Source organism: Fringilla coelebs (assembly GCF_963513975.1).
Source record: "Fringilla coelebs genome assembly, chromosome: 1".
NCBI lineage: Eukaryota > Metazoa > Chordata > Aves > Passeriformes > Fringillidae > Fringilla > Fringilla coelebs.
The window spans coordinates 109,756,489-109,783,343 of NC_140028.1; the positions used below are offsets into that span (position 1 = coordinate 109,756,489).

Consider the following 26,855-nt stretch of genomic DNA (forward strand, 5'->3'; position numbering starts at 1 on the left):
CAGTAGGGAAGCAGTGTAATTTTTCTGTTTAGAAAGGGTTGTGTTAATATGATCTTTATTATCCATGAAAATTCCATAATGCACCCGGGGGCCGCATTAGAGAAACAGCATTTACAGTTCTTCCAATCTATTTGTTAATGTCAAGTGGATTATTAGAAGGAATCCAAGAGCTCTTACAATACCTCACTTATTGTAGGCTTAAAGCTTGCAGATTTTGATATTCAAAAATTCAGAATATGAAAATAATTCAGCTCAAGCACCAGTATGAATGTATTTTCAATTGTTCCCAGAGCTCAGACAGCAGTGAAGTTGGAGAAACTGCCTGATACCAACACACAAATGAAACCAAGAGCCTTTCTTTGTTACAGACAAAGCAGGCTTACTTGTTGAATCACCTAATAATGTGCAAGCTATGTTACTGTCAATATTAGAGAAAACATAGCAGCACCCTTCCTCTTCCCTCAATTGTCATATATTCTGCATGTCTTTTTTAGTGAAGCAGGGTTTAAGTGGAATACATCACCAATCTTATCAATAAATTATATTCAGACAGTGAGTTCATTTTTCCTCATGAAAATAATGGGGTACAGTTAGGAGGGGAAAAAAGCACATATTCTCCAAAGCCAAAGTTTTTACTCAGGGAAATAAAGCAACACCTTTTGTTTTATTTCCACTACTGTACACAAAAGTAACTTCCCCGTCCAGTAGATTTTGAAACTCAAGAATGTCTCATTGGAATGACATTTCTAAGATTATTTTTTCCTCATTGCTAAGAGGAAATGGCTCCCTTGGTCATGGCTAACAAACCTGGCTCATACATGAGGCAAAATCTGTTTTGAAGAAATGACATTTTTGTCATTCATGCCAAAGGTAGGGCAGATTCTGACATTTGGGAACAAATGGATGTTCTCCTCAGCTATAGGGATCTGTTACCCTCAATTCCCTATGACAGGTGAAGGAACCAAACAGGGGTTTTTTTGAGAGACAGAGAAGGAAATGTCATTAGGATAATTTACAGGGCTGATAATCCATGGCTTCCTTATTATTGGCAGGGAAGATCTTCAAACAGGGAATTGGCCAATTTCATATGAGGCGTCCAAAGCGCAAGCTCTGACCTCGGGCACGACATGGCACCATTGCCCAGCGCTCACTTCTTGCTGGGGCCACTACCGGCTCTTCTCAATTTTTCTTGGAGAGTGCCAGCTGCTCTCAGAGGTCACAACTTCTGACTGGTGAGGGGTAATTCCCCCTCCAAGGTCTCCTCAACACCAAAGCTGGTGACACAACCTGCGTGTCCCTGTTTGGCCAAGGAGAACAGTGCGATAAAATTGTGTAGACCAGCCAGGGGCAGGTGACAGATTAGAAACGGACACTTGAGGAGAAATAGACGCGGTGAAGAGAAAATTGAAACTTTTTTTTCTTTTTGATAAAACATCCCCGACGAGGCTGAGATGGTGGCAGCAGGAATGGGAAAGTTTACCGTGACCTCACATTAGCTCGTTTTTAGCAGCAAAACCCTAAAACGCCGTCACTTTTAGCTGAGAGCAGCAGATTCCCGCCGCCAGCCCCTCTGGCTCTCCCTCTCCGCTTTTCCCCAGCCTGGAGCGGCGGCGGGCGCTCCCCCCTCCGGGTTAATCCAGCAGCGTTCCCGAGCCGGGAGCCGCCGCGGGACGGGACGGGGCGGGAGCGGCAGAGAGAGGGAGGGAGAGAGGCGGCCCGCGGGACAGCTTCCTCCCGCTCTCCCTTCCTCGTCCGGCGGCCGCAAGGAGCGGACCATGGCCGGCCGCCGCCGCCGGGAAGGCTCCGCGCCGGGCACGGCCCCGCCGCCAGGTCCCCCCGGGGGCAGCGGGCCCCGGGCCCGGGGTTAGAGCCTCGCCCTCGGGCGGGCGCGGGGCCATGGGCACGGCGTCGTCCCTGGTGAGCCCGGCGGGCGCTGTCGGGGAGGTGATCGAGGACACGTACGGCGGCGGCGGCGAGGCCTGCGAGATCCCGGTGGAGGTGAAGCCCAAGGCGCGGCTGCTGCGCGGGTCCCTGCGGCGCGTCGGCGGCTCCCGGCCCGGCGGCCTCATCGGGGCCAGCTTCAAGTCGACGGCCTCGGTGCAGGAGCTGGAGTGCGTGGCCGAGTACGAGCGCCTGAGGAAGGAGTACGAGATCTTCCGCGTCAGCAAGAACAACGAGGTGGCCTCCATGGTGAAGAAGGAGGCCAAGCTGGACAGGGAGAACAAGCGGCTCCGCGCCGAGCTGCAGGTAGCGCCCGCTGCCCCGCGGGTACCGAGGGCACTGAGCAGCGATGCTGAGGCTGCCAAGGACTCGTCCCGCTTCCTGGGGAAAGCTGTGGCAGGGAGGTGATGGGTGCGAGGGAAGGCGAGGTGCTGGGGAGGTGGTGTCCCGGTGCTCTCCTGCCGAGCCATCGGGATGCCGTCAAAGTGCGCCTCTGGGGATGGGCACCGCGCCCTGCGCGGCTGTAGCGACCTGGGAACGGTCTGAAGTTGTGCCACGGGAGGCTTAGGCAGGATATTAAAAAAGGTTCCTCACCCAGAGGGTGTTGGGCACTGGAACAGACTCCCCTGGGAACTGGTCACAGCACCAGCCTGACAGAGTTCGAGAAGTGTTTGGCAATGCTCTCGGGCACAAGGTGTGATTGTTGGGGTGTCCTGTGCAGGACCAGGAGTTGGACTCGATGGTCCTTGTGGTTGCCTTGCAACTCAGAATATTCTCTGATTCTGGCTGCCCTACAGGAAGGAGAGATGTAGGGTGCTGAGATAATACTGTAGTCAGAGCTGGGGAATAATCTGAAACCTCTTACGGGCAATAAAACTGAAAAAAAAAATAAATTGCTAAATGTTTTCAGGCACTTCAGAAAACATACCAGAAAATACTTAGAGAGAAAGAAAGTGCATTAGAAGCTAAATACCAAGCCATGGAGAGAGCTGCTACATTTGAACATGATCGAGACAAGGTCAAAAGGCAATTCAAGGTATGGTTTAACTTTTCTCTTCCCGGGAAAATGACCAAAAAGGTGGATGTCACTTGTTCACATTCCCCAAATGAACCCTTCTCCAATAGCTTTCATGTGAGCTTCTCTTTTTTAAAGATACCTTAGAGTGTCATAGCTGTAGCTGTCCATTTCCATTAAAATAATCCTACCGAAAACTCTCTGTAAGACTAAGAGGAAAAAATATGAAATAACTTTATAAATATTAAAAGGAGACTATGAAGTGATACATCATAAACTAAATTCCTGCATTGTATTTGAACACAGGACTATATTCATATTGGAGAGTGACAAGAAAACATGATCTGCAAATTGACACATGCGGAAGTGTGTTCCATTAGTAAATAATGGAACTCCACAGAGTTCCATTGTAAATGTTATAACTTGAATTGTAAGGTGTCTTAGCTTACATTTTAAAAAAAATTGTGTATCGGTGCATCTCTTTTGGCTGCAAAAATATGATAGTTACAGACAGTTTGCACTCCCTGCAGGGATGACTTGAAAGGCCAGGCAGATATTTCTGCTTTTCCTTTGCTGCAGATGATCCGTCTGCCACCCTCAACAGGTCCTAGTTTTTCACTATTTTCAAGATTCTTCATGTCCTTAATTTTAGTTGTCTGTAGCTACATGTAGTTCATTTTTGTCAGATATACAAAAAGAGGATTGGTTGTGACCTTGTTTAAGAAAATGAGACTGGAAGACTGCTTCATTTCTTTGAATTTAAAGCTAGATTCATGTTTTCTTTCCCACATGATGGTAATAAGTTATGAACAGGACAGCTGGAGATGCTTGATCAGTTTCTGTTGTAGCAAATTGATATTTCTGCAACAATAAAATGTAAATACAAGATTATATGTAATTGTAAATAAAAACATGGGAGAATAAAAGGGAACCTTTGAAAAAATTGTTACATGTAGCAATTTTAGAAGTCAATAAAGTTTAAGAAGTAAAAAGTTGTTTTCACTTTTAATGAGCACACTAATTCAGGCTTCTTTCAGAATGGTATGCTAAGGTTTATAATGGTAAAATTTTAAAAATGGATAATTTTAAACTATGGTTTCCTGCTCATTTCATATTCATGATGGCTTCAGGTTCACATTTTCATGCCTTTGCCTAGTAAATGAATGCTAAAAACTTACTTTTCCTATTGAAAGTAGATAACATGAGCTCAGGAATAGATACTGATGGTTTTTTTTCCCTTCCTGCTGATAGATTTTTAGAGAAACTAAAGAAAATGAGATTCAGGACTTACTGAGGGCCAAACGAGAGCTAGAAGCAAAACTCCAGAGACTCCAGGCCCAGGGAATCCAAGTGTTTGATCCTGAAGAGTCTGATTCTGACGATAATTGTACAGATGTTACAGGTGAGCATTTCATCCCCAACGCTTAATGTTGGAACGTGACTGAAGTCTCCAAATAGTAAAGCAGAAGAGATATTTATGTTGTTTTGAAAAAAAAGTTTTATTAATCCAGATGGAAAACAGCTTAAAGTAGTTTGAAAGGTAAAAGCAACAAACTTGGTTTAGATTGTGGGAACCTCACATTTCTGGTGTTATAAATGAATAAATGAAGACAGAGTACTGTCTAGACACAGTTACTTGAGCACTTTTTAAAAGTTGTTCCATTAGCTGTTCTGAGTTTTCTAGTGTTCTCTGAGTTCTCTTACTCTGTATCTGAGAGATGATGCTCCAGCCTATCCAAAAAACACACCAGAAACTGGAGAGAGTCTTAGACACTTTGGATGATGACGTGTGCCAGTGGCAGCTGTTGTGTGTTTCTGAACAGCAGAGTTAGATATTTAACAAGAAGAAGTAGGTACAAAACCTTGTATGAGCTGTATGAGGAATTTACTAACATGGAAACAGTTCAGATGGGTATGTGAGCAATCTGTGTAATAGCAAATATTAGGAAATACCTTCAGCTTTTGGTGTCATGGATTCTCGCTAATTTTGGACAAGCAACCGTTTAGAACTACAGCACACAAAGGTGTGAGGAAATTTGCTGAAGGAAAAAAATTATGGTCAGTGGTATGTGGCTGGAGTATTTAGAACTGAAAATTTACCTTGTATGGTGAAAATGGAGAGGGGTTTTTTGTTTCTTTTCCAATTCTTAGCTGCTGGGGCGCCATCTGAATACTGGAATGGAGGAGTGTTGGGAAGTGAGCCATCCATGGGTAGTATGATGCAACTTCAGCAATCTTTCAGAGGGCCTGAATTTGCTCATAGCTCTATAGATGTCGAGGGACCATTTGCAAATATAAACAGAGGTAAGTAATGATAATTCATTTTGCTGGGATTGTAGGTGTCTGTGGAATTTTTTCAACTGTGCTTAAATAACTCTGTTCCTTCTTAGATCCTTTTCTGTCCACTCTTGGGTAATTTAACTAAAGGATTATTTGGAATTCTTTGTAAAAATAGAAGGAAATGTAACTGAGTTATGTTTAATATATATGATGACTATGGTGTGTGTAGCAGTGATTTTTAGCAAACAGCAGTTACCAGTGCTTTGTTGTTAGTATGTTCCTTATGTTGACATTGGAAGATAGTGGCTCCTTCTTTCAGTATCTGCTGGTGTTCTTTTTTTCCATTTGTATCCAGATTCTCTACTTCCTGAGTATGAACATCACATTTGTATTAGAATAAAATTATACCCCTGTTTTGTTCATTGATTTTGCATGGATTTTGACTCTGTCTAGGGGGCCTTTTATGGAAATCTGATTGTTAGACCAGGATGTACAGTTGTTATGTAAATCAGTGCTTGATATTTTCTTGTCAATAATTACTGCTTTTGAACTTTGGTTGCCAAGTGGCCTCTCATAAATTGGTTTCTAATACTCTGGTTTCCTTCACTGTTGTCCTGGCTCTGGAACCTCTCCTGGATATAGTTGACTTTTGGCAGTTTTTCCCTTTTTACTTCAGTCCTTCAGGCTCTGTCTGATTCAGAACTCTGCCTGCAAAGTGGGAGGGGTGGGTCTTCCCTGTGATCGCTCCAGCTTCATACACTAAGCCTTTCATCAACCAGTGTGGTCCTGAAAAGAGAACCTATTCCTGTCTTGAAAGAATGACCAGCCACAAAATGAAGAATCTATTAAAGTTTTAAAACTCATTGCTTCTGTAGGGAATAAACATACAATGCTACAGAAAGCAATGGATTTTTTTTTTCTTCAGAAGAGGAAGTTCCCACAGTGTTTTGCTATCATTTATTCACATGGTCTAATTGAAATACACATACATCTGAAGGACAAAAAGTGTTTGGTTTTGGGTGAATTTATTACTCCTGCATATTGGTACTTATTTTACAGCTATCAGCTTGATTTTGTAGAAACATTTCATCAATCCTTTTTAAAGGAAATATAATTGTGATGATAATATATTTAAAACTTTTATTTTGCCACATTATCAAATTGTATGGCATTATCAAATTGTATGCGTTCTCAAAATTTGTAAAATTTAAATAATTCAGTAAAAACACTACTGCTATTTTAAATAAAATGTAGTATTCATGATGCTAAGAGGTGATGACTTATCTGTTATGCAGTGTGATGACATGTGAAGATGTCTAAGATTTCATTTTGGGTTTTTGTCCATTGGCAGATGATTGGGATGCTGCTGTTGCCAGTTTATTGCAGGTTACTCCTCTGTTTTCCCACTCTCTGTGGAGTAACACAGTAAGATGTTATATTATCAGTACTGATGAGACTCAGCCAGAAGTGACCATCTTCATTAGAGTGAGTACCCCCAGACCTGTGCTCACTTATGTGCTGTCTTGTTTCCAATGTGATGCTGGTTCAGGAATTTGTCTAATACTTCTTAAAAGCTTTAGTAGTTGTAGTCTGATTTCAGTGAAATCAGTGAAAGTATTGTCACGGGCTTCAGGGGAAGAAACTGCTTAGAGAAAAGAAACTGAGATTTGTTTGGTAGGTCCTTAGTGCAATGCATGGTTAGTAATAAAGCACTGTTTCTCACATTTGCTTTCAGAACTACTCTCCAAAACTTCAGAGAGTCTGTGAAGCAATGGGGTATTTCTTTCAAGTTGTTAATTTTTCAACAGAGAATGAAAGTCCTCTTCAGGATGTAAGAAAATGGGAAATTGAAAAAAGTTCGTTAGTAATTTTGCTCCTGCATTTAACTTTGCCAAGGTGAGTATTTTCCAGGCAGTTGAAACAAATGGCAACTTGCAATTTATGCAGAGTACATAGCTTATTAAAATGTATGGGATGCTTTGCTCAGCATGTTTCCTAAGCTAGTAACTTCAAAGTGATATTCCTTCAAACTTTAGGTTTGCTAGTGCAGACACTTAAAAGAATGTATCAGCTTTGTACCATTTTCTTTTTCTTGTAGCTACAAATTTTCTTAAAATACAGCTTGAACAATGTCTTAATAACATACAGAAATGTTTTGCTTTCCAAGAGCAGCTCTGTTGTGCATGTGGCTATGTCTAAGGAATTCAAGATGGCTGATGTGAATGTCCTCAGTGTTTTTCATTTGCTTATCTGGCCTTACACCTGTCCATAGTATTTGGGGTTTATTCTATCACATATTAGTTCCTGGTTTTGGCTGTATTTCAGACTAATTTCACAGCTCTCCTGTGTGTTGCCTTATGCTGTCTTTTGACAGCTTTGATTTAGTGAAGTCATGATGTGTCATGACAAATAGTGATGGAATATGGTCTGTTTGTTCAGTGAGTCATTTCTTAACCTTCTAGAAGAAGAAGCGTGATTCACTAAAGAAAATACACCAAAGGAGGGATACTTCTGAATTGTGTTAGGCATGTTACTGTTATGCATTATATGTTGTTGCCAAATAATCCAGTTTTATGTATGTGGAGCAAAAATGTGTAAGAATAAAATATTAAGGGAAAAAAAACCCCAAAAGTATTAATTTAGAGAATTTCTCTTACAAAAACTCTAATGAAAATTGTAGTGCTTGTGTAAAGATGGTAATATTTGAGCAATCCTGTCTGCAATTGTCAGCTTCCCCAAGTAGTATAGTTCCTTCTGTGGAACAGCAATAGATATCCATGGATATCATTCACATATATAAATGAGAAGTGCTTTGAATTTGGAGGTGTCAGATTCTCCTTTTTAAATACTGTAAATTGAAAGACTGTCACACAAGACATCTGACAAATACTGAAGGACTCTTCCTAACAAGATCAAAGATAGAGCAGAACCGTCAGATAACTGATAGCAAAGCATATATATGATGCTTATTAATCATATGTGAAACCATGTTCTTTCCATGCAAGACATTTTCTTTTCACTCTGTGTATTAGTATGACAGGAAAAACAGCTTTAAATTTACAAATCAATAATCATAAAAATTAATACATGGCTTTACTGGTTTTGGTACAAATTGCATAAATATCTCTCTTAGATTTTTCTTGCTTCAGAATTCTTCTCAAATTCTCTGTTGAAGTATTTGATTGCTTTTTGCTATAAATAGACATGACTTTTGAATTAGATTTTGCAGTGAAACCCATCTTCGGAGCTTTTGTTGATTGAACTGTTTACTACAGCAGTGTAATATAGCACAAGAATGCTGATTTCCAATCTAGTTGTTTGTTGGAGGACTGTGAAGAAGCCTTCTTGAGAAATCCAGAAGAAAAACCCCGGTTAATTTACCACAGAAGGGAGGATGGCAAAGTCAGTTCAGTCTCAGTGCAACAGTTAATTGAGCAAATTTCTTGCATGAGCAAAGCAAAGGTATGGCATTTAAAAATTGCTATGAACAACACTGCATGCTAGTAGTCCCAGATTTTAGAAGGAATTTCATTGCACTCGTTGCTCTGGCTGCTCATTCTGTGAGCAGATTGATGAAGTTGAAATTTATGAATGTTATGAAATTTTCATTAGCAGGGGAGAAAAAAAAGCCACTGCATTTTCACTGAAAAAAAAAGGCTGTGCTATAAGATTAGAATTTCTTACCTCTATTTAGCCATTCAAATGGCAAAGTTGTTTATCTGAGGTCCCTCTGTAGCCACTGAAGGGAATGAAGTATACCTCCAGAGAGATTCCTGCTGCCTAGAAATTGATCAGTCATGATCTATTTTCCTCTACAGAGACAACAGTTGAGAACAGCTGAAACTAGATGCCCGACTTTTAATGTTCTTAGGCAAAGTGAATCTTGCCTAAGGAAGGCAACAGAAAGGAATTTAAATGTGTTCCAGAATGTTTTTGTTGGAAGTCCTAAATTTTGATCTCAGTTGGATTCAGAGTTGTGTCATGCTTTTCCATTTACTTTTTCAGATGATTGACCATGTTGGAGGTGTGGAGGAAGGAGCATATGAAATCTATAATTGTGTGGAAAAAATAATTAAACAGGTAAAGTACATAATGCATTTTAGCTTTTTATGTCTATGTTGATTTATAATCTTAAGTGATGTCAATGTGATTACTGTGTGGTACTTAGGTGTGATTCAAAGTATCTCTCTGTTTTATTGGTAATATCTGGCAAGCAAGGAAATGTGCAAGTGGAAAATAAAACCCCAAACTGAGCAGTGCTTTTATGGACAGAAGCACTGGACCATGGGAAAGGGTTCTATTTATGGGCCTTAATTAGCTTTTAATTTCTCTTTATCCATATCATAGATACGCCCTCTCCTTATTCTTGTGGTGAGTTGTTTCCACTATGAGCTATTTAAAATCAATGTCTTGAGACCTGTGCATTCAGAGTTAACTTAATTTCATTTAATTGCTTATTTATTTATGTTCTTTGCTACCCTGCAAGAAATGAGCATATTGGTGTTAGTAGAGCCACACTCATACTGAGACTAACAGCATATGTGCTTGCACTACAGTTGCAGTTTTCTCCATGTAATTTCTTTTTACTTAGGATATATTGGGGTGTGAAATGACAGACCTAGAAGGCAAGGATCTGGGTAATAAGGAAGACTCTGCTGCTCCTGAAGAAGAAGTTTTTGGTGATGTATTGTGGGATGCACATGATGAACAAGAACAGATGGAAGCTTTTCAGCAGGCCTCTAATTCAACGTGTGAGCTGGGATTTGAGAAAGTGAGTACATTATAAAGGTGTATGAATGAAGAGAAAGTATCAACTCCCTTTCATCCCTTGTTGGGCAAGATGCATTTATGTAGTAGAAGCTGTGTCTGAGAGCATCCTTAAGGCTATCACTCCTTATGCTGGAAGAAGCCATATGTCTGATATAGATGGCATATTTCTTTTCTGGGAGAGATGCCAGTTGTTGTGTTGTTGAATGACATTGATGAAGAAGTAGTTGTTGTGCCTGCATTGGAGAAAAGCACTATAACAGTGTGCCAGAAGCAGAGCAACCTCTTAGACGTTGGTCATCAATCGAAAACACTCTTGAGTGTCTATTTCTTCTTCTTCTATTTTTTTTATTTCTCTTTTATTTTTTCCCAAGGAAATCCAATCTCTTTCTTGACACCTGGAGTTAGGTCTTTAGGAGATGGTTAATGAAAAGATTTCATCTCATCATGCAGCCATAAAAGAAGAACAAAGGAAACTTTATAGTGGAAAGCTGCTGAATACCCCAGTACTTACTCATTACTGGAAAAAATTTTTTAAAACTTTTCAAGTTGTGAGTATTAGGAATAGTTATATGTTGGGAAGATAAACATTTAAGTCATCACAGAATGTGGTGCAGTTGTTTATTTTGGCAGTATTAACACAAGCATGCATTTTCTGTTCTAAATTCTTAGTACCCCTATTTTACTAGTACAATATATTCTTTTATTTCAACACTTCTTTATTCATAATGGTTTGGAGGATTGTACCATCTTTACTACATTCTAGAGCAATAGAATAACAGAACATGAAAGAAAAAATACCAATGCATATGAAAATGCACCTCTTACTTTGAAGACAAAATATTTCTCCCAAGCAAGTGAAGGGTGTTTTGCTTTGGTTTATTTTGTCATCTGCTGCGGTATTTTTGGACATTCATATGCTGTAAGAACCTTCCTTTGTATGCTTTTGTATGCTCAAAATAGTCATTCATGGCAGATGCCAACTTTTTCCTGGCAACCATATCCAGTGCAGTGGAGTAGTTTGGGGAAAGGGCGGGGCAAGGAAGCCTGAACAAAGAACACTGTTGCTTTACTATAATAGCACTAATTCTGTTTATTAGCACTGAAGATTCCATTTTAAATAGAGTTTTGAAGAAAGTGTTAATTAATTCTGCACTTTTTTAAAAAGAGATAATAAATTCTGTGGTTTAAGTGTTTCCTTGCAATATCTCTTTACACTTGTATTGTAGTGCATTTCGGGTTTCTCCTTTACCTTAATTGGTACATGTATTTTGAATCAAAATAGTTTGCAATACCAGGCACCATATTTCTTCCTTAAACACTGGAGTATTTATAATGATTGCTTCTTTTTGATAGTATTTTGAACGTCTGAATGACCTAGTAGCAGCACCAGCACCTATTCCACCATTGCTTGTATCAGGAGGACCAGGCTCTGGGAAATCTCTCCTTCTGTCTAAATGGTAGTTCAAATTTTATTTTTTTTTAATATGAACGAAATTTAAGAAAAGAGTTTCCATTACATTTCAAACATTGTATCAGTAATAAGGGATAAAATGGGGGCATTTGCAAAGTGCTGGAAAGATTTGTGATATTTGAGTAGCTAATTTCATCTGGGCTGCCTTTGACAGCTCCCTGATGCCAGCTGCACCACCTATCATATCTTACATACCTGTCATTTATCATAGACCATAGAATTTTATGGTCACCTGTATGCTATGACAAAATTTGCTGATATATTGATGGTGTCATTGCTTTTTGAAAGTTCAGTGGCACATGACTGTTCAGTGCCAGGAAGGGCACTTGCTAATTGCTATCAGTAATGGTGAGAGTAAAAATGAATCTGACATTAGAGGTTCAGTTGTAGCTCAGGAAATGTCTATCCTGTTTTGTAAGATAAACATAGAACATGTGTAGCTAAGATACTCTTTGGCAAAACTGATGCATTTTTTTGAGATCTATTTGCAAAATTACAGTCTGTTGAGTCTTTTTTTTTCCTTCTCTTCTTTCATTAGGATTCAATTACAGCAGAAGCATTCACCAAACACTCTAATTCTTTACCACTTTGTTGGGAGGCCCATGTCTACTAGTTCAGAGTCTGCATTGATAATTAAGCGCCTCACTCTGAAGGTAGTGCTGTATTACATGCTCTGCATTGCATCTTTGTGTGTGAGTGTTGTGTGTGTGTGTGCAAGGATAACAATTCAGATTCAGATCAGTCAGGGCTCTGGGCAGCCTGGTCTGGTTGAAGATGCCCCTGCTCATTGCAGGGAGTTTGACTAGGTGGCCCTTTAAAGCTCCTTCCAATCCAAACTCTTCTGTGAGTCTATGAAATGTAAGGCATTATAGGATGAGGGGAATCTGGTCCTATACACTTAATGTAGCTCTATTAAATAGCATCTCTGGGATATTCATAATAGATCAGCATTAGCAGTTAATGTTTCCAGTGACCTATATTGATGACTTATAAAACCATATAATTATACTCCTTCCAAAATTCCCTGCCATCTGGTCAATGAGAGAGGCAGGTGGTACATCTTGTGTCTATGTGCTTAGAAACCCAAGGCTGTGCTGGCCACTTGGTACCATCTTGTTCCTAGACTAGGCTCTCTCCTACATTAATTTATTTTTAATTGTGTGCTAAATACGTGGGGAATAAGAATGATCATTTTTGTGCCATGGTTTGAACTTGCTTTTTTCCTCACAAGAGTGGCACTTAGGGCCTTACAGTACTAAAACCTGTAGAAAAATGAATTCAGTTCTGCTATCCATGCAGTTTTCTCATCTATCTTAGATGTTTGCCTGTTTAATCTGTGCAACTTAAAGTCCTTAAAGTCTTCATATTTCTTGTCTGTTGTGTAAAGATTATCTCTCTAGAATTTACACACTGAGTTCAAGAAATATTCTTTGTTCTGCATACCCCAGCTTTCTGCATATACTAGCAGGAAAGAATTCTGTGTGAACTTGACTAGAAAAATTGCCCCCAAATTACATGGAGGTTTTTTTTTGGTGGGGAGGGGGAGAGTGAGGTGGGGGAAGAACTGCTTTTTTTTGTTTCCCTTTTGTGTCTATAGGGCTTCTTTCAACTGTCTGATTTTTAAGGTTGAATTTCTTGTACATGTTTATAATTCTGCAGCTTATGCAACACTCTTGGTTAGTATCACCTCTGACTTTTGATCCAGCTAAACTTCTGGAAGAGTTTCCCCGTTGGCTGGAAAAGCTTTCTGCACGCCATCAAGGCAGCATTATTATAATTATTGACTCTATTGACCAAATACAGGTATGTTTTCAAAATCTTTGCCATTTGTCAGTATAAAAGGAATTTTGACTATTGTAATAGGTTCAGTCATAGCTATGTAACAAAAATATTAGTGTTTGCTTTGCTCTGAAGAAAACATATAGAAAATAATTTTGTAAAAGTGCAGTTGAATTATTTTTGTAGATAAATTTTTTTAGCGTTGTTTTGGTATTTTTCTTCTAAATTTTATCTTTGCACCTTAATATTTGAGCAGTCTGGTTACATTACTTATCCAAAGATTCAAGGCTGTGAGCTGACTTACTGAACATGTAAATAGCCTGGTTTTCATGAGGTGAACATTTCAACAATAGTATTCTATCTGCTTTATTTAGTGTACAGTTGTGCTGATACAAATAAGTGGGTCATTTAGTGCTGTCTAGAGGACCAGATCATGAAAGATTTTAAAGGACTAGAGAATTTAGGACTCCTTTCATTGGGTTGCCCAGTTAATGAAACAGCAATTTCTGGCATTGTTTTGAATAACCTCTGTATTAAGAAATGAAATTTTGTTTTTAAGCAAGCTGAGAAGCATATGAAGTGGTTGATAGATCCTCTGCCAGTGAATGTGAGAGTGATTGTATCAGTGAATGTAGAAACGTGTCCGCAGGCATGGAGGTATGTTACATTTCTGTGATGTGACAAAGTATCCTGGCTTAGAATTATTACTTTAAATTGCAGTTATTCATTGAAGAGCAGACAGATTTGTCAAGATGTGGAGATTTAATAGGATAAGATTTTGCAACCTATGAGGAAAATGAAAGCTTTTTTATTTTAGCTGCAATGACAGATTTTAGCTGTTGGAAAACCAGATTTTTGTTTTACTGTGATGGATCTGTCCACATGTCTGTATGAAAGATGATATTAAATGCAGTTAGATACACATCAAGAACTGCAGTACCATGATGTAGATTCAGGATAAGGCTAAAAGTGGAAATTTTACTTCAGATGGCTAGAATTTCATAGTAGCAGGGAACAGCTTCAATTACTGCTTTGATATAAATCTTTTAAAAGCTCTGGAACTCTGATGTCTTTTTTTTTTTTACTTTTTTATGCTATTTAATAAGCTTCAAATATGACTTTGTTCTCTCTTACCAAAGGTTATGGCCCACTCTTCATCTTGATCCACTGAATTCCAAAGATGTTAAATCTCTCATTAGTGCAGAATGTAACTCTGCAAATGTTAAATTGACTAAAGACCAGGTATGTCTGTTGCAGTTTTTCTAAAACACCTTTCTCTAGTATAACTTTTAATAAAAACATGGAAAGATTACATTAGCCCAGCTGCCAGAGTAAAGAATTATATTTAGCTAACTAAATATGATTGCTCAAGATAGCATGAAGTTTGAGCCTTTTTACCCCATGGCTCACAGCCCTGAAATACAGATGGAACAACATAAATTTTTAACAGAAAAACTATGCAGTTGCACATACTGCTGTAAATGTGATATTTTATTTTAGAATGCCAGAAGGTTTAATTATGTTTTAATTAATTATTTTTGCATAATACTGTATCAATAATTGACAGATTGGGAAAAACAGTATTTCACCTTTGCCCTTGAGACTGATTCTGTAAGGTAACCTTCATGTTGAGATATAATGTTAGACCCTAACTCTTCATCTTAAATTCAAATGGGACTTTTCACTCATATGCTCCTATGTGTGCAGTATTTTATGTACTACTTACCATGTTATAGTCTTCAGATGTTGCATATAAAAGAATATCTAGAACTTTTGTTTTCTTCTTAAACAGTGAACGTTTTATTTGTTTGGTTAGTTTCACCTCCATTCACAGATGATTATTTAAAATGTTGTAGGAGAAGAAGCTTGAGAGACATTGTCGTTCTGCCACAACTTGCAATGCTTTGTATGTCACTCTCTTGGGCAAAACCATTGCTTGGTAAGTTGAGGTGTTTTGGAAATTACTATGGTCATCAGTAGATTAGAGGACTTCAAGTAGGTTAGCCTTCTGAAATACTTTCATTTAACACAGAATAAATCTTGTTAGGAAAAAACCATAGAGAAGTTTTGCCCTCCACTGACTCTGAATGCAACAGGAACAGGAATCAGAGAGTTTACACTCACCAGTTTGATACTAAGTAAATCCAAGTAGTTGAATCCATTTGTTTTCAGCTCTTCTATTTTGATTATATTTTAATTTGTTCTTCTTTATGGGTGTATCAGTTGCTTCAGTGGTTTTTAAAGGTATTTGGAGAATGTTGGTATTGTGTTGTTAAACAGTTAAATTCAGGTGTGTTGGTACTGTTGGTATTTACTCTCTGGTACTGTTGATGTACCAGAGAGTTTGCCCCATAGATTTTTAAGGCTACAAGAAAGTTCAACAACTGTTTAGTTTAAATTCCTGCATATGGTCCTTAGCCTTGTAATTCCTGCTGTGGAGAAAATTAATCTTCCCTGTTGTGCAAGAGAATACCTAATAAGTGCATTGGCTTCTTATTAACCTAGACTTCATCTTATTGAGAAAGATGCATCTTTAGTTAAGAGACTCCCAGAAGATGATACACTAATTGGTAATTTACTATGGGTGACTGATTTCATTATTTCTGTTCATGTTTTATGTTCTAGAAGACTTAATTGCTCCTGAAAACATGCTTTGTAAACGCATTAAATGAAATAGCAGCGTGTGGGTTTATCTTTATCCATCCTCATGTTCCTACTTGTACTCCTGCTGGAGAAAAGAACACTGCAGCCTAGGTTTTTTAATAAAACTGTGGCTGCTATTTAGAAAAATCAGACAATATGACAGAAATCAGAAATTGGCTTGGAAGAACTCACCTCTTCTTTGTTTAAATATCAGATGCTTTGAAACCCAGTAGAAACTCAGAGAATATTTGAGATAGAACTCTTCTGTAGTTTCAAATCAATCTTACTCAGCCAAATTTAATATGCTAAACCTCACCCTTTTTGTCCTTCTGCTCAGTGTTGGAAATGCAGGAAATATTGATGAGATTCTTCAGCAGTGTTGCCAGTGTCAAGACACAGTGTCACTGTACAGGCTTGTTCTGAGATCAATTCAGGAATCATTGCAGAGTGATAAAGAGAAAGATCTTTTGAGAGAGGTAAGCAGAGAATCCATCACTGTTTCTACAGGTAACGAATACTCTTCCCTGTAAAGAGTTTTTCTTAACTTTAAACTTAAATACAAATTTATATTGGTTCATATGTATGATTCAGGGATTACTGTGTATTATTAGTATAGAAGGGACAATTAAATTAGTGTAATTACATCTGTTGCATAACTATAGAATGTATGAGTGCTTTGTGTTAAATATCAACTGAGCCATTGTCTCACAGAGTAAAGCAGGGCTTTTTCACTATGATGTGATACAGAATTAGCACTTCCTTGCTGATCACTACCATCATCTAGTGATTAGTTACGTTGACCATAGTAAATGCAATCAAAATATGGTGTCTTGTGAATACAGGCATTGCTTATTACATTTCTGACTCCTCTTCCTACCTCTGCAGAATTTCCCTCTTGTGCAAAACATTTTTTTAATTAGTACACAATACTCTTACTTGCTACTTCTTTGGTTCTGGCTGCATGAAGACCCTCAGCATATTTTACTTAGATGACTAAGTTCCTCATGATAATGGAGTTACTCTCTCCCAGTGTTTTAGAGGAAAGACTGAGGAGCCATTTTTTTGTCCCAGAGTGTCCCATTTGGTGCTTTATCTATTAGAATATTAAACCATTAACACTGAGGTCTCTTCTTTGAGAAAATGGAAAGAGCTCATATAGGCAGTGTTTTTTCCTTTGGCTATAAAATCATCACAGTGATAAACAGTATTTTTATTGAGATTTCAGTGTAACTAAGCTCTCCAGGAAATATTGCTAACTGTGTGAAATCTTGTTTTCTGCTTCATGCAGATACTGTGTGTCATTGGTGTCAGCCACAATGGGGTGAGTGAGTCAGAGCTGATGGAGCTTTATCCTGAGCTGACTTCTGCAGTGCTGGCCTCACTCCTTCATAGCCTGCACAAAATGTGTCTGCTGACGTATGGCTGTGGTTTGCTGAAGTTCCAGCACCTCCAGGTAAAGTTTACAATTCTAAACATGTGCAAGTGAAGCTTCAACCCCTGACTCCAACCCCTGTTTTTTTAGATAAGTTCTGTTGTTAACTACTTAGGTCTTGAAATGTATGTTCGCTCATCCATTCTCCTTGCTTTTAGAAACACCTTGAAAACTACTAGAATGGTGATAAATCAGTATTGCTGAAAATATGGCCTTTCAAACCTTCATAAATTTCTAATCTATTAATTGTTGACTTAATGTATCCTAGAAAGCGTGGGCTTCCCAAAAAAGCAAGAGTTGAAAGAGAAAGGAATATTGCTTGAATAACCAGAGCTGTGGTGTAATGTAAGACAATTTGTTTGTAGTGCCTTTGTCATTGGAAAATTTTCAGTTCTGCAACATGAGATGTGCTTCATCACCCTGTGTATCATCAGCACTTAATTGCATTCTCTTTCTTTTAATTATACTCTCTTTCAGGCTTGGGAGATGGTAAAACTAGAGTATATGGAAGCGGGTGAAAATGTTATTTCTGCCTATAGACAAAAACTAGTGGAATATTTCACCATGCAGTTAAGGTAGGTCAGAATTTGTCAAGAAGTGCTAAATTGCAGATTTCGTGCCTCATAGATATTTTGGTTTCTTCATATACTTTCTTTGAGTTTAGTAAATTATTATGGTAAAATACTTATGCAAAATTGTCAGCTTAAAAGTTTACTTATTGATATGTTGCTTTTTAGTCTTGGAAAAGAATGAAGTCTGTAAAGGGGAACAGGCATATGATAAAGTGATTGTGGGGAAATGTAGGGCATGAATTTATATCATATCAGTGATTTTGTGGTCTCCAACCCTCCATGGATTTTTAACTCCCAGCAAATGCTAGGAAATTTGGATTTGCTTGGGACTTGAAGCAGAAAGCTACTTGTGTTCAGCAAGCAATGAGCACATAGATAAGAGGAGATCTGGTAGGACAGCAGAACACTACAAGTTCATATCTAGCTTGAAAACTGATTTGCATTTGCATCCCAAGTTAGTGTCCCAGCTGTGGGCTGCTGTTTATTGCTCCTCCAAGCATCTGCTGTTGGGTAGGAGGAAGCCAAGGGGGCCACAGTGTGCCAGACAAAGGAGGCACAAAGGGACAGTGGGCTGCTGTAGGGCTGCAGTCCTGTTGGCAGGCACAGATTAGCCCATATGGGATGGAGAAGCAGCTTCCTGTGGAGTGCCTGGGAGTTCCAGTGCCTTCTGAGGTGAAATTAAAATGAACATATAAGAAAATGGAGTACATAGGTCTTACAGTAATCTTTTCAGACATTCACGTGTGGAAATTGTATGCTTGCCTGGTTTTCACATCAAATTGACAAGATGTTAGGCCTGTCAGAGTTTTAATTTACATCTGTTTTTCTCTCCATAGTCAAGACCGAGTGACTTGGAGAAGTGCAGATGAACTTCCCTGGCTCTTCCAACAGCAGGGTGATAAGCAAAAGCTACACAAGTGTCTTTTGAATCTCTTTGTGTCCCAAAACCTTTACAAAAGGTACAAAGGTAGAAACTGCTTTGGCCATTATAAACATTTTATAGTAATTTTTTGTCAATATAAATCAGAAAGTGACAGATTCAAATACTTAAACAGTAGAGGCTGAAATGCTAAATGCTGTTTCTGTATAAATAATGTATTGTTCTGTTCTGTTACACCCTGGGGGGTGGTAAAGGAATAAATATTGCTGTTGAATAGTGTTAGTCTCCATGGATTGTCTCTGTAGATGCTGTAGCATAACAACATTTGTGCACATAGGCCTTTTTTCCTAAGCTAGCATCAGTCTGAATAGAGAGGTATCAGAGATAAGATTCTTTTCCTTGTTAAAACAGGGGACATTTTGCAGAATTGCTGAGTTACTGGCAGCTGGTTGGGAAAGATAAGAGCTCTATGGCAGCTGAGTATTTTGACTCTCTGAAAGAATATGAAAAAAGCAGTGAGGGAGAGGAAAGTATGATCTGCCTGGCTGATCTTTATGAGACCCTGGGACGGTTTCTTAAGGACCTAGGTCTTCTCAGTCAGGTAAGTACATTTAGAGGTTGTGGTAACAGCAAAAAGGCAAATGAAGCAGAGCTCAGTATGTGCTTTCTGTGGCAGTAGTTAAGTTAGTGCAGCATAGAGGATGCTGCCTGCTGCCCTCACACTCTGGACTTGGCTGTTACAGGCTGTAGCTCCTCTGCAGCGCTCTCTGGAGATTCGAGAGACTGCGCTGGATCCAGACCACCCCAGGGTGGCACAGTCACTCCACCAGCTGGCAGGAGTGTATGTTCAGTGGAAGAAGTTTGGAAATGCTGAACAGCTGTATAAGCAGGCACTGGAAATCTCTGAAAACGCCTATGGAGCTGAACACCCTCGGGTGGCCCGGGAACTTGACGCACTCGCAACCTTGTACCAAAAGCAGAACAAGTAAGCTTAATTACACTGCTGGTTTTGTTTTATGTAGAGGTAGTACAAAAAAAAATTAACAGCAAAAGTCTTTGTCCTGAAGCCAGACTTTTTCTTTGGTTCTTTTTTTTGAGTTTCATATGTTCAAATGCAACCATGAGCATCCCCTCTCTATTCTTGTAGCAGGTCACATAGGAGGGGCCAACTTTTGTGCTTAGTTTAACAAAAAACTTGTAGAGATAAAAGAGAAACATTGTCTGTCCCTAATCATTTTGTAAATTTTATATTTGAAAAAAAGTGGGAATATTCTCAAGAATCTTAAATTTTCAAATCTGTGCACTTTCATAATTTAGATTCTTTCCAGCATACTTGTTGATACTACATTTGATGTTCTTCTCACACTCCAAATAACTACTTTCAGATATGAACAAGCTGAGCAACTGAGGAAAAAGTCCTTCAAAATACGCCAGAAAGCAGCAAGGCAGAAAGGCAGTCTGGTAAGGCAGTGCTTGATATTTAAAAAGAAGTACAGGGCATGTTGCACCAGTGCTAAACAGATGATAAATTTTGTCTGCAGAGCTGATAATGCTCCAGGGCTTTTGATAATTGTGGGCATAGGTAGTGAAGTACGTTAGCAGCAGCTTTGGTAACTGTCCTTTCAGCTCTGCTGGAAGTGGAGATGTGTCAGTACAACTGGAATGGAGTTGAAAGTGGAAAAGAAAGAAGTGGATATATACATTTCAGAGGTGCAGAATTACAGCCAATACAATTGTGTGTCAAAGCCACAATGGAAAAAGGTGATCTCCAGAACAGTTGAGGCATTTATCCTACTAGTGAATGCAGTGCTTACTGCAATGGAAAATCCCAGTAAAAGTATTAGGTAACATACAGAGTTTTCCCCTGTTTTCTTCTCCTGTGTTGTTTTTCAGCTACAGGGTTTTTCTTGTAATTTTTGAGCTAAGAGTTTATCATGTAATGCCTGTACTATAGAATCCAACTAATAACTCCAGAGCTCAAGCTGTAGCTCTAATGAAAGTAGCAAAAACTCATAAACATGTTGCTATTGCCACAGTGATTAAATAAGAATGAATTTGGTTCATGAATATTTGGTCTATTTCTGTAATGAGTTCTTCTGCAAAAATATTTTTATCAAAACTGCAAAGATCAAAAATAAGCAGTGTGTAAAAATGGCTGCACTTTTTACTTTGATTTATTTTGTTTGTAAGCATTAGCTTGTTTGTCCATTTTGAACAGATTGATGTGAAGCCTTGAGTAATATTTTATATGTATTTGAATGTGGTGTTTAGGATTGGAGGTTAAATTGATTTTAAGTTTTGAGGTTCTAAACCTAAGAATTTGATCTGAATTGGTTATTTGAACTGTGGAGTTTTAGCAAATTAGCATGTCTGATACAGGGAGAGAGGTATGACTGCACAGTAACTTGTATTGCCTGGAGATTTTCTCCAAAATTTCACATTTTTGGTGCAATTTGCTGATAGATTGTAAGTAAGCATTTGCCATGTAGCTCAAAAATAGAATTTAAGGAGGATTATTGTGCCAGTTTGGCACCAAACTAAGTCTTTTGGTTTTCTGTCTTTAGTGTTAAACTTTAAAAGTACTGGTGCCTGGCTTACATTTTCTTCTTTTTGCTGTAGTGTGGCTTTGCTCTCCTGCGTCAAAGAGCCCTGCAACTGGAAGAGCTCACGTTAGGCAAGGATACATCAGATAATGCTCGAACCCTAAATGAGCTTGGAGTCCTCTACTACCTGCAGAATAATCTTGAGTGAGTCGTACTGTGACACATCCACTGAGTGTTCTCAGATGTCTGAACGGATGCAGAGCATGGAGATCTAGCACTAAATGCAGACACATGATCAAATGCTTGTCCCTTGTTCATTCTACTGGTTTTTGTTCACTGTGAAATTCACTCCTATTTTCTATTTGGTGCTGTTGCCATGTAGGTATTTATAAAATCAGTGCACTTCCTGCATTCAGAACTGATGTTCTACAGTTAATTAGCCTTTGTTGCAAATTCCAGTTCTCTCTCAAACTTCTGCCTTCTCTGCTCAGCTTCACTATTTTGTGACTCTCCTTTGCAGTGTTCATCTTTGAACAGCAGGATTGTTGTTTTCAATGACAGTATTACAAGAAGTCATGACCTAAATATTCATTGTGCTTGTAATCCTTCAGCTTTTACCCTGAAGTCCTGTTAAAAGCCAGAAAGGGCTGGAACAGTACAAAGGTGTTCTATAAGCAGACAGAGATAAACAGGGGTGTTGAAGAAGGGGAATAAAAGGTGCAAGATGGTTCTGATTTTATGTTTAACCACTCTTCACATCGACTTCTTTAGCTGACAGAGGAATCTAAGCTATGTATTATGAGGGAATTGTAAAGTCACCTAAATCGCACTCTGCTGAACTGAGTCTTTTCAGAGAACAGAAGTGCCCAGCAAAAAAGCACAGAGTGAGTTCTGGAAGTATTTTTAATTCCAGTTCTTCCTGTACCTGATATTTAAGGCACCTGTAGCTTTTGGATAATTACAGAAGTATATAATTATTTAGTATCTGCATACAGAATCATGATCTCTACAGTGAAGGAATTGGTTTTTAACAGTTGCTAGACATATGGGGTTTTCATCAGTTTACCCTCATGAAATGACTGATTATAGAGGAGCAATGTTTTATTAATTTCATGCAAGATTGTTCACTATTCCGTGTTATTCATATGTAGTTCCTGTTAAATGCAACCTACTTCAAGAGTAGCTATATCTCCACTATTTCATAGGTGAGAAAAGGTATAAACTTTGTTCTAGTGGAAGTTTAAGGAACTTTCTAAAATGGATATCCCTGCTCTGAGCCAGCAAGTCCAAGACTTCATGTTGTTAAAATGAAATCAGTGGCAGAAGGGTATGTCAGTAAATGAATAATTATTTGTCACACATGATCCTCCTTGCATAGAGTGAACACCTTTTGACTCTTCTTTAAGACCTCCAGAACTGAACCTAGAGTTCCGTGTACAGATGGTCTTTTTTTCTCTAACATAAAATGGATTTTTCTGATTTACTAAGCTGACCTCTTGAGAATAGCATGACAGGGTTTGTGTGGATGTCAGGATGAGGAGCTGCCTAGTAATAATGGATGCTGTTTTTCTTATGGGGGGATCACCTGTAATTTTGATAGAGGAAAAGTTTTACTTTACTTTACTTTACTTTACTTTACTTTACTTTACTTTACTTTACTTTACTTTACTTTACTTTACTTTACTTTACTTTACAGCAAAGTTTTACTTTGCTGTAATGCTAAAATGAAGTAGTAGCACCCTACAGTAGTGAGATAAAATGTGCTCTTTGCTTCAGCGGTGACATTACACAGAGTCTTTTCTACTTTGTCAGTTCTGAACAGATTCTACAATGAGTTTCCAAAGCTGAGTTTGTTGTTTCAAACGGGCACTTCAGCCTGTACAGATGTTACCAGCTTTAAAATATTGATGAGCAAATATGTTGTGTAGGACAGCAGAGCTTTTCCTGAAGCGCTCCTTGGAAATGCGGGAGCGAGTGCTGGGATCTGACCACCCAGACTGTGCACAGTCTCTGAACAACCTGGCAGCCCTGTACAATGAGAAGAAGCACTATGACAAGGCTGAGGAGCTCTATGAAAAAGCTTTGGACATCAGGAGGAGAGCCTTAGCTCCAGATCATCCCTCCTTGGCTTACACTGTGAAACACCTGGCAGTGCTGTACAAAAAGATGGTGAGCACACACCTGTTATCTCTTCTGATCACCTAAATTAACTGTAATGTCTTTGTCTTAATGGAAAAAATAATGTTTTAGGGGGTAGGAATACTTCTTTTTACATAATGACCTTGAACTTTATGGTCAGTTTAAGGGCAACTTTTAGAATTATGAGGGAGATAGCAGTTCACAAATAAATTGTCTGGCTAAGCCACCTTCAACTTCTGTTGACTCAATGGAAGATGAGCATTACTCCTGTGAAAAAAGCACTCTGTGGAGTAAAATTAACAGGACTATAAACTTCTGCATTTCCTAATTTCAAAATGTGTTATGAATATTTGTGTTTGTATAAGGTTGTAGTAACCATTAGGTATTATTAGTTTAATAGTGATATATTGTTTCCAACAGTTGGATCAAGATCAAGTGGGTTATAAGAATTTTATTTATTTTGTATTTTCACATTTTACTGTTCTTCAAAGAGAAAAAAAGACCTTGATAATCTCTTAGATCAAATTTGCTCATGTTTTTGCTGAATAATTCTTACCTGCTATTGTCTGCATTAAATGGTTTTGGGTCACATTATTTTCTGCTCACTTCATCTTCTAATTTTCATGCTGCTGGAAGCTGCAAAACCACTCAATATTTGCATCAAAAACCTCTTTGCTAGTTTGAAGGAGCACAAATTAAAAGTCAGTGGAGACAATTATTTTGATAAAAGTACAAATGAAAATTCTTTTTACAGCCTTCTCAATGAGACACTTGTGGGCAAAAGAGAAATTAAGAAAGGAAGAAATAGACCTAGCTGAGAACCACATTAACTGGGAGTTAAATATACCCAGTATTTTGGAAAATTGGGTTCTAATAAATAGTCATGGTAGATAATCTATGCAGCATATACATATTATTTAGCAAAGTTATCCCCTTATTCTAGAAACAATTAGATCTTCTCCAAGGCTTTTGTTTAACATAGGTTTTGCTGTTACCATCCTGCTACCAGAGAAATGAATAATTTTCTTCCATGTTATTTCTAGGGAAAGCTTGACAAGGCTGTTCCTCTGTATGAGCTAGCAGTAGAAATTCGACAGAAGTCATTTGGCCCAAAACACCCGAGCGTAGCAACTGCTCTGGTAAACCTGGCTGTCCTTTACTGTCAGATGGTAAGTTTTTCATGCCTAACATTTATTTTTCCTGTCTTAGGCTTTTTTTATGATTTGTACCTAAACGAAACTAAAGAAACTTGATTGTAAGGGAAATTCCTTATAGTCATTGCAGATTCTTGGGTTCCAATTTAAACATTGAAAGCATATTTGGCAAGAAAAATGCATGCAGGGAAAAGATAATTGCTGATAGGCATGATACTGCATCTAGGATGCATTGATACTGTGTTGGCAAAAAAAAAGCCTATGTATTATGCATCAAAGACACATACATCTGTAACAAAGAAACTTTTTGCTACCCCAAGAAAAAGCAGATTGAAGCTTTGCCTCTCTATGAACGTGCACTAAAGATCTATGAAGACAGCTTTGGCCAAATGCATCCTCGTGTGGGGGAAACACTGAAAAACTTGGCTGTGCTAAGGTAAGATTATATGCTTCAACCCTATAAATGCAAACTAGTGCATGAAAAAAACCACCTGGGTTTGTTTACTTTCTAGGAAAGCAGAGAGTTTTAAGTACACTATGTTGATAGTATGGTGTATATTTCAATTCAAATGAATTGAGAGATTTGTTTTATTTGCTTGTTTCAAGTTTGTTTTGCTCTTTTCCAAAGCTATGAAAGGGGAGACTTTGAGAAGGCAGCTGAACTTTACAAGAGAGCTATGGAAATAAAAGAAGCAGAGACTTTGTTGATAGGTGGAAAAGCAACTTCTCGACACTCATCAAGTGGAGACACATTCAGCTTAAAAAATGCATTATCACCAAACACTTTGCTGGAACACGGACAAAGGTAATAGAAACCTGCTCCAAGAAGAGGCAATCTCTATTGATATTTTCAAGTAGAAAATTACTGAGATAAATCCATTTTTCCAAGGATTATGTACTGTTTTGGGACTGACACCTGTCTTCATGAATTCTGCCTTAACTTTTCAGACTGTATGGTACAAAGTGAGCTTCTTTCATTGTTCATAGGTACACACATTAGTTACTAGCTCAAGTTGTAGCTAATACCAAAAACATGGACTTGATGCCTCCTAGCCTAAGTGCAAGAACTATAACAAATTAAGCGGAACCACTTGTATAAACTCTAAGAGGCATTTCTTACTTCTGTGTTGTAACAGCATGGCTTAGAGAATTTGTGTATTTTTGTATCATCAGTCCTTCCTGCCTTTTTACAAGCCTGTAAAGTTCTTTCTGAAGAAATAGTAATTTTGAAGAAACTATGAAAATACTGTTTAACCTCAAGCTTTACCTTCAGGGTTATTTCAGCTTAAGCAAACTTTCATTCAAGGAAGTTGTGCAAAATTAGGTGTTTTCTGTGGGAAACTAGGGTATCTAAATATATCATCATCATCTACAGTTGAAGCTGTTGAAGGATTCCACTCTGTTCAATAAAAATACTTCCATCAGAATGAAGATGATTATGGCCAGCTTTTCTGTTCTTAAACCTTTAGCAATACATCTACTGTTTAGTCTTACTGAATCCCTCAAAATACAACAATGTTTGTATTAGCTGGGAAAAACTAGTGATGCAAAGTAGATTGCCATCAGATAAAGAAATGTTAATCAAATCTACCTGCCTGTTGTATTTCTTAATACCTGAGTCATTGGAAGAATCAGTCTGAGTTCTATTCTCATTCAGTCCATAAATGTATGCATAAGTTTAAATACATACTAAAAAAGACTTTTTTATAAAATAAGAAATGTAAGTAGAAAATTATTTGAAACCCTACTATAATATTTCAGAGGCAGCTAATGTTAATTTGATCCAGTTTCAAAAATGCAAATGGCCTTGACTTCAAAGGAGTACTTGCCTTCCAAGTGTTTTTCTCTTTTATAGCACAATTAAATATTACTCATTTCAGCCCTTGTTCTGATTAGGAGGAATTTAGTATTTTGGTAGTGCAGTAACTTGGCAAAAGAAAAGGTATATAAAACTGACAGCGCAAATTTAAAACCCAAATTTGATTTTTAAGATTTAGGTTTAGTTGAAAAAAAGCAAAAAATAGTTATTGAAGGTGTTACGATAAAAAATAGTTATTGAAGGTGTTACGATAAAAAATAGTTATTGAAGGTGTTACGATAGAGCACTACGAGTTGACACTTTGGAATAGCTCTCTGGATATTTTCCTCTCTTTCAGAAAATGGGTTTGTAAGCAAAGCAACGGTTTGCTATTTCAGCCACCTTGAAAAGTTTTGAAAATTGGAAAGTTCTTTGCAG

General features: G+C 38.2%; 1 protein-coding gene across 3 annotated transcripts; it reads left to right on the top strand.

Moving 5' to 3' along the window:
* Positions 1 to 1,762: 1,762 nt before the first annotated feature.
* Positions 1,763 to 26,175, top strand: NPHP3 (nephrocystin 3). 3 transcript variants are annotated; one of them, XM_084209610.1, is made up of 27 exons: positions 1,763 to 2,247; positions 2,852 to 2,977; positions 4,208 to 4,358; positions 5,108 to 5,260; positions 6,588 to 6,721; positions 6,972 to 7,132; positions 8,551 to 8,698; positions 9,242 to 9,316; positions 9,828 to 10,007; positions 11,360 to 11,463; positions 12,016 to 12,130; positions 13,137 to 13,280; positions 13,816 to 13,913; positions 14,396 to 14,498; positions 15,113 to 15,195; positions 16,237 to 16,375; positions 17,188 to 17,352; positions 17,809 to 17,906; positions 18,740 to 18,862; positions 19,195 to 19,384; positions 19,527 to 19,768; positions 20,169 to 20,244; positions 21,403 to 21,530; positions 23,255 to 23,495; positions 24,509 to 24,634; positions 24,940 to 25,055; positions 25,248 to 26,175. In XM_084209610.1, the coding sequence occupies exons 1-27, from the start codon at positions 1,897 to 1,899 to the stop codon at positions 25,426 to 25,428; spliced, it is 3,951 nt and encodes a 1,316-aa protein (XP_084065736.1). In that variant the 5' UTR covers positions 1,763 to 1,896; the 3' UTR covers positions 25,429 to 26,175. The 3 variants fall into 3 exon arrangements, with proteins under 3 accessions (XP_084065736.1, XP_084065737.1, XP_084065738.1); XM_084209611.1 differs by lacking the exon at positions 18,740 to 18,862; XM_084209612.1 differs by lacking the exons at positions 24,509 to 24,634; positions 24,940 to 25,055; positions 25,248 to 26,175 and having other exon boundaries at positions 23,139 to 23,259.
* Positions 26,176 to 26,855: the final 680 nt, after the last annotated feature.